This window comes from Triticum dicoccoides, chromosome 2B (genome assembly GCF_002162155.2).
Source record: "Triticum dicoccoides isolate Atlit2015 ecotype Zavitan chromosome 2B, WEW_v2.0, whole genome shotgun sequence".
Taxonomy (NCBI): Eukaryota; Viridiplantae; Streptophyta; class Magnoliopsida; order Poales; family Poaceae; genus Triticum; species Triticum dicoccoides.
In genome coordinates, this window is record NC_041383.1 from 25306416 (window position 1) to 25318885 (window position 12470).

General features: G+C 46.6%; 1 protein-coding gene across 1 annotated transcript; it reads right to left on the reverse strand.

Annotated features, from left to right (window-relative positions):
* Positions 1-1253: 1253 nt before the first annotated feature.
* On the reverse strand, positions 1254-6082 carry LOC119361900 (dihydrolipoyllysine-residue succinyltransferase component of 2-oxoglutarate dehydrogenase complex 1, mitochondrial-like). Its single transcript, XM_037627069.1, has 13 exons — positions 5932-6082; positions 4329-4386; positions 4207-4246; positions 3998-4065; positions 3818-3892; positions 3687-3742; positions 3540-3584; positions 3167-3433; positions 2979-3073; positions 2312-2402; positions 2125-2235; positions 1840-2034; positions 1254-1739 (listed from the first exon to the last, which is right to left on the reverse strand). Exons 1-13 carry the CDS (start codon positions 5974-5976, stop codon positions 1548-1550), a joined length of 1338 nt encoding a protein of 445 aa, XP_037482966.1. The 5' UTR covers positions 5977-6082; the 3' UTR covers positions 1254-1547.
* Between the last annotated feature and the right edge of the window lie 6388 nt (positions 6083-12470).

Here is a 12470-nt window from a genome sequence, read left to right on the forward strand (position 1 = left end):
GAAACTAAAATCAACTTCACCACTTCCGGGGCGGCCCTTTCCCCTTCTGGTCGCTGGCGTAGCTGTACCCGTTGGCGGCTGGTGGAGGATCATCCGATTCGTCGGAGGAGGAGCTGTGGTCGTCGGAGGAGGAGGAGTCGACGATGACGAGGCCCTTGAGGCGCTGGACGGCCCGGTCCTGATGGCGCCTGAGCTTGGCCAGCCGAACCGCCTCCTTCGCTTCTCCAACGCCTCCCGCTCGGACTGCTCTATGGCAAGCCGAAGAGCCTTGGCGTTCTTCCGGCGGAGCCGCCGAGCGTCCGTCTCTGCCACCGGAAGCAACCGGCGATAGACCCACGCGAGGAGCCGCTGGTCCTCGTCGGGCTCCGCTGGTAACCCACGCCGGCAGAGGACAGAGCTTTCCACAACCTCCCTCTCCCTTGCCCGCTGCCCAAGAGGGGGAGCAGCAGCCGGTGGGGCGAGGGGACGGTGTAGGGGAGGCGCCGATTGCGCTGGCCTCCTGTCGGAGATGCCCTTGGGCCGGGAGGGACCAGCGCCGGCGTCAGAGATGCGCCGATGGGGAAGTTGCGACTACGGCGAGGCTGCAGATCCGGAGCTGCCCCCGGTCTCCACCTTGGACCATTCCAAGGCAATGCGGAGGGCAAGCTCATACTCTGGATCCACCTCGTCGTCGGAGCGGCTGTCGGAGCTCGACATTGCGCCGAATTCGACCTAAATCGGTGAGGGGAGAGAAGATGACGGAGCGAGAAGAGAGTGAGTGAACTAGCGTTTCGGACCAACGAGGCCGATGGGGTTTTTTATGGGACATCTATGGAGTCGATGTGGTGGGCGGGCTTGTCAGGCGGACGGGCCCAGGCCGCCCCATATTTGAGCTGGATATGTGGGTGCCTATCACTCTGTCAGTCCGGACATTTGAGACTCGTTGGAAGCATCCTGTCTACAGTCTTAAAAACTTGACCGGACAGCCTATCCGGGTGTATGAGACGGCTTTGTGAGGTCCGGCTGGAGATGCTCTTAAAGTTGCAAGTTAACGTCTGCATCGTTTTTTTTTTTTGACATCAATCTTTATCGATTGTTTACTGTACCCAAGGCTCCGTCTTACAAAACCGACTGGATGAATGTCAGTAGTTCATTATATACCCAAGGCTCCGATTGCGTCAGGGCCTTGTTTACATCGACTAAACATTCAAACCTAGAGAAACTACATCCTAGTGTTTTCACGGGAAAGAACCATACTGGTTATTCATCTCACATGGAACTAAAACACCATTAAACAGATGCAGAGGGCACAATCCATTCGACAAACATTAACCAAAAGGGCACCATATATCTATTGCTCTTGCGTTGAAAATTAAAGCAAATTTTTTGTTTAGGGAACTACACCCCGAAGCTCTGAACAGAAACGGGACAAACGCGTTATCATATCCTCAACTCAAATCTTCGCCCTTCCCAGGACGCAACTCGTTGTATCAGTCAAAAATTTGCACGGTATTATTTTCCAGACAAGCACGAGGCACTTGGCAGCGAAGGAGATCAGCGCATGGGGCTTATATGTCGAGGAGCAGCCTCCGGGGGTCCTCGACGACGTCCTTGATGCGGCGCAGGAAGTAGACGGCCTCTCTGCCGTCGATCAGCCTGTGGTCGTATGTCAGCGCGAGGTACATCATGGGCCTGGCGAGGATGCTGCCGTCCACGACCACGGGGCGCTGCACGATGGAGTGCATCCCAAGAATCGCTGACTGCAAAAATAGACAAGGAGTTGTGTTTCGGATGAATATCTGCTATGGAATGCTGTTTCAAGAGATTCAGTTGAGCACCAGAAAAAAAAGGCAGCAGTACCTGTGGGGGGTTGATGATGGGCGTGCTGATAAGGCTTCCGTAGACACCACCGTTGGAGATGGTGAATGTTCCTCCCGCCATCTCGTCAATTGACAGCGCCCCCTCAGTAGCCTTCTTTGCAAGGTTGTTTATCCCTTTCTCGATGTCAGCAAAGTTCATTGTATCAGCATCTCGGATAACCGGCACCACAAGACCCTGAAATATATGAGATTTGCATTGTCAGTGAGATAATAGCCCTAAAACCAAGGAATGCAGCATGCTGGCAACTATACGTTATTCTAGTACCTTGGAAGTGCCAACAGCAACACTAACGTCGACATAGTCTCTGTATATGATGTCATCACCGTCAATGACAGCATTGACAATTGGCTGGTTCTGCAGCCCAGAAACAGCAGCCTGCGAAAGCCAAACAGAATCAGCATAATTGAACAAAATCAGCAATAGTTAGGCGATGCATGACATTGGACATTACCTTGACAAAGCAAGACATCAGACCCAGTTTGACACCATGCTTCTTGACAAATTCATCCTTGTAGTCCGACCGCAGCTTCATCAAATTGGTCCTGCATCACAATATCAATATTAAAGTGATAAACAGTATCTACAAATGTGAGTTATTTTAAATAACAGTTGATGGTGGAAAAAATATGATTGATTAAGTTCTTACACACGAAAAGATGAGCATATGCTGAATCACATACTGATACCCATTATTAACTACTACAAGAAAATAGTATTAATGTTTTGGTCAGGAAACAAGCAGACTTTTCTGTGAGCACTCTTGTATAAATCATTATATACTACAAGTGTACTGTTATATTGTTAGTGGATGGCAACCGGTAATATAGTGACATGCACCCTAACATGGTGTAGTTAAAAGTCCTCGTGATATGCTAGATGGGACCAGATGTCACCATCTCACCATGTTCAACAACTGTACAGTGAAGCATTCATACCACAAGAGTAACGACAAAAGATAAGATAAAAGTGAAAACTACCATGATAGCACACCACAAGAACAAATGTTACAATAAGAAAAGAGATTAGCAACATGCTTACATATCAACTTCAGTGAATGTGGTCAGCACCACACGAACTAATGTTAAATAAGAAAAAAAAAAGAGTATCAACACACTTACATGTCAACTTCATTGAATGTGGTCAGCATTGCAAATGTGTTCTGGGAATCCTTCAAACGGTTGGCAATGCGTTTCCTAAGCCTGGGCATTGGCACCTGCAGTTACCATTGTAAAAGATTACAGACAAATCCCTTTAAAACTGATTCCATGCAACTTTACAACTTTAAGTCATTGAAGATTAGCCTTACCCGTCGCTCTCGCTCTTTTGGAGGGAGCTGTGGTTCTGTAGGGGAGGTTTTCGAAGGAGTTGGCTTTGGTGCCTGCTTCTTGGGAGGTTCTACTTTTGTTGGTTTCTCTTCTGCTTTTGGTGATTTCTCTTCAGCTTTTGCTGGAGGTGATTCTTTTTGGGGCGCCTCCTCAGATGGGGCAACATGTGTTTCAGCGGGTGCTGCAGACTTTGATACGATAGCAACTATGGTGCCTGGAGTAACCGTATCACCTTCACTAGCAATAAACTGCGAAGCAATGGCATTAAGAAAATTAGCAATTTCGCTACAGCTCAGGTAGAGGCAGACCATGATAAGAAGCACAAGTGGAAGCTAAAAGAGAAAAATTATTCACCTTTTCAATAACACCAGCTTCAGGACTAGAAACATCTATTGTCACCTGGATTATGAAGGAAAGATATGTTTTGTGTTACAAATCATATGGACTAGATTCGGCACTTATTTAGAGTGAAATTCAAAATGATTAAGAGTGATGCCAAACCTTATCAGTTTCAATCTGGGCTATGGCCTCATCAGCCTCAACTCTATCGCCAGGTTCTGTATTGAAGAAGGGTTAATAGGAGAATATGAATGGCCTTCACTCAGAGAGAGAGAGAGAGAGAGCATGCATACTCTTTAAGAAGTTAGCAAGAGTTCCATCAGTTACAGATTCACCCATGAAAGGAACAACAGCTTCAAACTTGTCTCCTACAGAAGAAACAACAAGAATCGATTAGCACATCTCCGGCAGCAATTCAACAGTGGTTGCAATTCAACGATGTTGAACATAACCAAAAAAGCAGCTGCCATTACCACTGTCTGATGCAAATGACCTACTCCAGAGTTGGTAAGGAGAGGCATTTGGGAAGTAATAGTTCCTTCTGAAATTTAAAAGCAACAACCATTAGTAACTAGTTCATGTCTCAACAGGACAATATATCTAACAACATCTGCAATGAAGATAATAAACAATGAAGTCGTCAGAAATGCCTCTACAGAATACAACTAAATACAAAGGTTACCTTGTCAGCTTTGAGCTTTGGGGACCAGCTGGAATAAGACCTGGAAAGAGTACAAAGGTATTAGAGTCATCGGTAGTGAACCAGTTATCAATATCCAAATAGCAGCTGTTCAGCTAAATAACCTGAAAGTTGACTGCTGTAGTTTCTGACATGTGTATAGCTCCTCAGGAGGCCTAATGTCTGCAAGTAAATGGAAACAGTGAGCACGAAAAGAAAACATAAGAAAAGAATCCATGTACTCGTATACTCTGCGAACACATGTTGCATGAAGTATAACATCTTGTATCTGCTGTATTGCTACAAATGATCAAAAGAAGATAAAGTAAAGTAGTAAACCAATGTGACCAACAGTAGCAAGCAGGATTACCGCCAATATGAACATTACAACTTAAGAGTCTAGATCTTGTCAAATGCACACCAAAATGCCCTAGTTATTAGCAAAACACGGAATGGGGCAGGGACAAATCAAACTTTATGACAACAGATTGCATTTAACAAGTAGTGTAGGGTATGAAAAATGCAACAAAAGCATAAATCATATACTATGTAACTAGCAGCCAATCAGACATATCCAGCGTTTGTTAATTGCATGCCTTGATGAAACACAAATGAATTCATATCTACTGGCAAGAACTAGACAAAGCAAACAATCCTACCCCAGATATTCAAGCATGTGCAACCTATTCTAGATTCTCCGTTCCACACAAGCACGGAAATGGGGGTAAAAACAGCAGGGTGCTTACATACTCTGCGAAGATATGTAGTATAAAATATAGCATCTTACATATGATGTATTGCTACAATTGATCACATTAACATAAAGTAAGGTAGTAAACCAATGAGACCAATAGTGGCAATCAGGATTGGTGCCAATATGAACATTACAAGTTAGAGCCTAGGTCCTGTCAAAAGCACACCAAAATGCCCTAATTATTAGCACAACATGAAATGGGAAAGTGACAAGTCACGGTTGATGACAGCAGAGCAGATTGCACTTGACAGGTCGAGTAGGGTGTGAAAATTGCAACATAAGCATGAACGATAAACTACCTAACCAGCAGCCAATCCAACACATGAGATGGGACAAGGACAGGTCACATACATTTTATCACAACAGATTGCACTTAACAGGTAGGGCAGGGCACAAAAAAATGCAGCATAACCATGAACAATATAGTATGTAACTAGCAGCCAATCAGACGTATCCAGCGCTTGTCAATTGCATGCCTCCTGATAAAACACAGACGAATTCCTATCTGCTGCCACGGACTAGACAAAGCGAACGATCCTACCCCAGATATTCAGGCCTGTCTGCTGCGCAGCCGGTTCTAGGTTGACCGTTCAACGCAAGCACAAAAACGGGGGGAAACAGCGAGAGCACGAACTGGAACCCTAATCTGCGGGGAGACGCCGAATCACGCCGAGCGAGGCGCGTCCCGGTGTTCTCGCCGAGCGCCCATCAGCCCGACCTTACCAAACGGCAACCATCAATTCCCCACCCCAACCCGACCAGAGATCCCCAATCGCCCGCGGAGACCAGCCCGCGGAACCACGTCGAGCGAACCGGGCCCGTCGCATCGAGGCGCGGAACCGCCGCGCAAACCCTAAATCCCTTTCCCCCGCGCGAAATCCCAAAATCGCACGGGCGGCCGCGGCGAATCGATCGGGGCCCCGTGGCGCGGGTGCGCGGGGAGGAGGGAGGAGGGAGAGGGCGCGGGGACTTACGGGGCTGGAGCGTCGGAGGAGGCGGGAGGCGATGCGGGACGCCATTTCGCCGGCGGCGGTGGCGGCGGCGTCGGGAGGGCGGGCTGTCGTGCGGGAGAAGAAAGGCTGGCTGGCTGGCTGGCCGAGAGAGAATGAGGGATTTGGTCCTCCTCCTCTGTCTGACTTGCGGATCGGGCGCAGGAAGGATGGAAGGCGCCGTGCAATAATGAGATCTGGAAAATGAGAAAGGGGAATGGGAGACGCTTCTCCCGGCCCCACCCGTCGGTGGCCGCGGGGGGCGCTCCTCCCGGTCTGGCCCGCGAATGGAAATGTCGGTGCTTCCAAAATTCCAATCCTCGGTTCGGCCCACATTTGTTTCCTCTTTTTCCTGTCACTACCTTTTTTTTCTCGCGAATATGCAAATCACGTAACATTCCATTTATTTTCCAAAATTTTTTTGGAAGTATATAGTGAGGGTAGAGGTCTTTTAGAAGTCATGATATCTAGTACTTATTATTTCTTTACTTGCAATTTTCTTATTGGTAGCTTACCAAGCTGGCCGCTTGGTTTACGGTCATTATTTTTGCCACCCTCGATAAATAACCGAAGACATTACAGATATTTCAATTATTTTTATTGTCTGAGTGCAAAATAAAGTATTGTCAAATTATTGCTATTAGAGCTTCATTAGCCATACTGTATACTTTATTTTACAAAAATGTTAAAATTAAGCTTTAAAGGTATAGTTGATGTTAATAATTTGTTTTCCCCTAAAATTCAGGTCAGCTTATACTTTGATTGATCGCTTTACAATTAATTGATCCTTAAATATGTCATAAACATGGTTTCAATGTATCCTAAAAACTTTTTAATTTCCGAGATTGTATGATTCAGTTTGCTTTATAGTTGACTAGACTATACATGGGCACGGCTACGTTTCACAACATGTTTTTTCCTAGAATACGCATAAGCATGTGTATATATTGATAGGAGAAGAGGGTACAAAAACCCACCCACCAAGTTACAAGCAAGGTTCAAAGGCCTTGTTACAAGAAAGCTTGCATGTCCCGCTTGAACAACCTAGCCGTTTGCCAAACTTTGCCCTCCTCGATGATCCTCATGGCAACGGTTTGGATCCGCGGCGATTTGTTGGTGAAGACAATGTCATTACGGTGTTTCCATATCTCCCAAACAACCAAGAGCTTAAGTGTGTTCAAGTCCTTCCTATACGGCTGCCATGCTACATGTGTTGTGCTCCATGGAAGCAACCGATCCACGTTTGTGGGTGTCTAATTGTCATGACCCCAAGCCCCCATTACAACACTACATTTCATAATTGATTCCACATTCTTACGACACTACAAGAAATCTGTTAATCCATGAGGATTTCGGATGACGTTCTTGAAAATGTCATGGAAACCGTCATGGATCAGTAAGATGGAGACGATCCCCAAAATGGTAGCCCCCGGATGACGGACATTGGGGGATCGTCACGGAAACCGTCACGTATCGACCAACTACCTCCCATTTTTGCTTCTTTATATGCAATCTGAACCGTCATGAATGGCCTCTGCTGATGTGTCGGTTGTGCCCATTTATCTGACCCATTTGTCAGTCAGTCATTTCAACGATATATAGAGATTGTAAAGAAAAGGGCGCGCCTGAAGTTTGAGAGAGGGCGCGAAGATGCAAAATTTTAAGTGGCCAACGCGCCAGGGTGGCAAAATTTTGAGCCAGTCCATTTAATTCCACAACACACACACACACACACACACACACACACACACACACACACACACACACACACCTAACCCTAATTCCCCATTCTCTCCTCCCCTCCCCTCAGCCGCCATCACTCAACCAATCTCCCTCCGCCTGCTCCACGCCGGTGCCGCCACAGAACAGGCCTTACCTGTCCCGATCCGTCGATGCCCTTTCTTCTCCACTCTATATGTGTTGCCCCATCCCCATCTTTCCCATCGCTACGGCCACCAGCACGTACCTCCCACCCCATTCCAGATCACACCCTTGAGCTGCGGCGACAGTGGTGGCGGCGGGTCCAACTGCTGTGGCTGGACGACGGTCGACCCCGTCTGCGCAGATCAGTTCGCCTTCCTGGGTCGCAGTCAAGCAGAGCACGTGCCACGACGATCTACACTGGCCATCTCAACCAGATCGACGCCGATGAGAGGTCTCTAATGTCCCTTGCGGTGGCCACGGGTCCATCTTCGGTCCACGGCGAACTATGGTGAGGTACACATGGCACTGATGGATGCAGTGTACAGCGGCGCCACCGCCACACAGCTGGCCACCGGCTTCTGCCTGCTGCGGTACCGCGACGGGCACTGCCTTCTCGGCTTTGCCAGGGCCCTCCTGCCCCGTGTTTATGTGCTGCTCCTCGTCATCATCTTCGTCGGTGGGTTCCTCCCCTGTAAGCTCTGATCCCAGTTGTTATCTGTTTAGTTATTTATGGGTACATCTGCACTAGATAGATTATGTTTCTTGGTACTCTGTAACTCAGAAGATATGTCATGTTAGAGAATGCAAGTCCGTAAGTCATGGTCGTGTCCTCAATCTGCAAACAAGTAAATCCTTATCATATATTTTGTCCATGTGTCCCATGTATCAACTCTTCTTCCATGCATACGAGGAGGGTTCATGAGTATGAATTTCATATTTGGCTCTGCTTAGATTCCGATTGGCCTAGTACTGGATACATGTTTTGAGTACATTAATTGGTCTGGTATTGGATTTGAGTGCATTAAAAGTGACCTGATATTGAATTCAGATTTTTGAGTACACATTATTTGGCCTCGTATTTAGATTCAGATCTCATGTGTATGTGTTGAGTAATGCTACTGTCCCAAGGGACGACTGAACAAGCAACCCATGCTCTTATGCATGTGAATTTTGACATATGCCATGGTTAGTAATCTTCCTCATGTATTATGGTGTAGTCTATGGTGTAATCTTCCTCAGATTATGTAACCCCTGCAAAAAAAAAAAAACAGACTATAAGTATTCATCGCATTTTAGTAGTATATATTTTCTACTAACCTCTATCATTACTTTTCTCCTTCCTCAGTCAACGGATGATGGAGATCCTTTTTCCTCCATTTATTTAGAAAAGGAAAGGGACTACAATTAACCATACAAGAAGCAGGTGGACAAATTGCACCGCGTCTAGTAACCACGCACTCTTAATTACGATGTCAAACTTTTGAGAGGAAGTGTTGAAGGGAGGAGTGATAACACGTCTACAAGAGGCAAAGAGAGCCGCATGCAACGGAGGTTTGGTCATGGTGCAATCGCGACTGAGGAACCTTTGCTTCTAGAACGAGAATGGCTTGCCAAGGCGGGTCGGAAAATAATAAAAACCATATATTTACGGATGCTCCAACAAGATGTGTCATGCTGATCCTCGTTGGTGTGCGTGCGTGCGTGCGTGCTTGGTTCTAGAAGGACGCAAAAGTCCAGAGGATAGGGCCTAGTTGAGTGCCAGCTCGCTCCTTTTCTCACGAATCGAGTCGAGTCTGCCGCCGAGTCTGTCCCGTGTGTCCACCGAATTGGGAAGACTCGACGAAACTTTTCTTTACGGCTGCAGTCCTTGTCACGGACAACGTACGGGGAGGTGCTGGGTCGAGCCAGACGAAAGCTTTCCCGGTTTCTTGCTAGCTAGCGTCCCGTTTATTTTTTCCCTCGCTGGCTTGGCCCCGTTGGAGTCCATACTCGTCGCCGCCCTCCTCATCTCGCTACCACGTGTCCCCTCAAAAAAAAAAAATGTCGCTACCACGTGGATTTTTTTAACCGTCAGTTGATTTTATGTTCGTCCCTTAACTTTTGACGGAGTCTAGATTTGATCCCTTACCTTTGAAACCGGACAACTTGCACCCCCAACGACTGAAACCTGACAAGATTCATCCCAGGTCTCGATTTTGAGCGGTTTTGGTGCTGGCTCACCCCGGTTTTGAATGGTGCTACTTAAATACATGTACTTTTTCCAAATGTCTACTTTTCAAGTTCGCGCGCCTTTTTGAAATCCGCACTATTTTCAAATCCACGTACTTTTTCAAGTTCACATAATTTCCCAAATTCGCAGTCTTTTTTCATGTTCGTGTACTGCTTTCAAACCGCGTACTTTTTCAAATTCATGAACTTTTATAGAAAGTACGCGGATTTGAAAAAAAAAACACTTGAACTTGAAAATGGTATGCAGACCTGAATGAAATAAACGGATTTAAAGAAAGTACGCGAATTTGAGTCAAAACCGGCAAAAGCCAGCACAAAAAACCGGTCAAAACCGTGTCCAGTGATGAACCTTGTCCGGTTTTAGTAGTTCCGGGTGCAAGTTGTCCGATTTCGGAGTTGAGGGACCAAATCTAGACTCTGCCAAGAGTTGAGGGGCGAGAAGTATACTTTTCTCTTTTATGGGCCGTCCCATCCAAATCCAATGGCCACTGTGCGCCACTGTTCTTCTTCCTCCGCCCGCGCAGTGGTTCATTCTCCTCACTCTCGACCTATCCAGCCTTAGCCACGTACCTCCGTCCCATGCGACTGGGCGGGTGCTGCCGTGCGCCGCCCCCACTTACGTGCTTGTTTGTCACCCAAGGCCATCCGTCCAAGCCCCACCGCCCTCCTGGTCCGACGTAGACAGTAATCGCACCCGTCAGCCTGCTTCCTCGTCTCCGCATGAGACAACGCAAATCGCAACATCGTCCCGTCTCTAGCATGTCGTGGCTTGGCCTCGTTGGAGTTGAAAATTGATGCCGCCCTCTCCTCTTGTCTCCCCCACCTATGGCCTCATTCGAAATCGACCGACGCGACATTTAGCAAAAGGGAATTTAACATGGTTTCCTCAGGCTATACAGACTAGCAGTATCATGTAGCAATTCAGAAATTCATTTATGAGCCCGAGCTCAGATGCTCCTGTAATCAGGGTGTTCCATTTACCCCGAGATGGGCGTCGCAGCTCGTATTCACTGCCGTATATTCTCTATGCTCCTAAATAAGTGTAATTGATTTAATAAAAAAATTATGCTAGATCAGCAACGCTTATTTTATGACAGAGGAATCAGTACTTTGTAACGATAGTGCTTATCATTGCACACATGCTGCCTACACCAACGCTTTTTAGGCCCCGCATAGGAAACACCAACGACGCGATGACCACGTATTGACGGCGGCGCGCCACCTTGTTGATGCAACAGCAACAACAACAGCAACATCATCCGCGTTGCTATCTCCGCCCGCGTTGCGCGACGTCATGCAAGCCTCCATTTGTGCCCGTCTCCGTTCTCCCGGCGATAGATCGATGCAACCAACGCCTACGTCAGTTAACAGACGCCCCTCTAGAAGTTGGATGACGATCGATTGTGGAATATATACACGGAGTATACTATATTCTTCCTTCATGCATATCTTCTCTTCTTTTTCTTTTCAATCGATCCATCGACCAGTTTACATTTTTTTTAGCATGCGTATGCGTCAGATGCCGATTTTTTTCCGGCCCACGGCGGGGTACGTACGTGACCAGGAGAACCTCATCAGCAAGGAAAATCCCAAATTTCTTCTAGAACATGTGACGCATGCATCTTGTCCATTCGTTTTGAAAACCAGGCGTCGTGTTAGATTTGGGCATAAGAAAATGAAGCCTTCGTGCGCGTTCCCGCTTGGCGTGTACCCATGCGTGGTCACCGGAACACGATAGACGGCTTCTATTATGGAGCCGGTGGCTGTGGGCGGTTCAGGAGGAAAAGAGGCAGGAGGTAGAAGACGACACAACAGCCGTCCGATGAAGATCAAACGGCCAAAAGATTTGGCTTATATCATGTTCTTCTCAAATGGCTTACAAATAGTCCGTCCTTATCTACTGACCTATGTTTTTCAATGTTCAAAATATCACCCGATTCAGCAATTTGTCAGCCGATTAATCGCTTATCAATAGGTGACCGTTAAGATCATATCTTATCTTTGCTATTTATCATTTGGATTGATTTATCGCCCTGACAAGCAAGTAATCTAGAATCTAGTGATTAATTGGGTCGGCCCCCTGCGGTCAAAAACCCAAAACATGGCCTCTCTTCAACAGCCTCCCGCACATCACACTTCACCCTCCCGTTCCATAGGACATGTGTTGTCGTGTTGTCCTTTATTTGTCATTAACTTATTGTTTGACATATAATATGTAGTTATGTATTTTTTGTAATATTTTCCTATTTAAAGGCTGATAACAAACTGATGGTTCTTTCCAGTTTTACCTTATCAGTGCTTGGATCCTGAGAATTGCAAGCAAAAACTATTCGATTAACAGTAGGCCAATAAAATCGATTAATCAATTGATTTTTGATTAATCTCTAATCCCTAGCTGACCGAAACGCTAATGATAAGTGATACCTTGAGCATTTTTTCCTTCGCCTACTTTGCGGGTGAATGAGAAGGAATTGACCTGATAGTGGTTTCAAGTTTAATTCGAGAAAGACAATGCAATTAGACCTTAAGTCATGTGACTTTGACGTCACTGACACATGGGTCTACACATTAGTGACCGCTAACTCACCTGA

Coding starts and splice junctions, on each gene's coding strand:
- LOC119361900 (XM_037627069.1), bottom strand. CDS start 5,976: ATGGCGTCCCGCATCGCCTCCCGCCTCCTCCGACGCTCCAGCCCC. Junction 2,403..2,978: donor ACATTCAATGAAGTTGACAT/GTAAGTGTGTTG, acceptor ATTGTGATGCAG/GACCAATTTGATGAAGCTGC. Junction 1,740..1,839: donor CCATCATCAACCCCCCACAG/GTACTGCTGCCT, acceptor CTATTTTTGCAG/TCAGCGATTCTTGGGATGCA.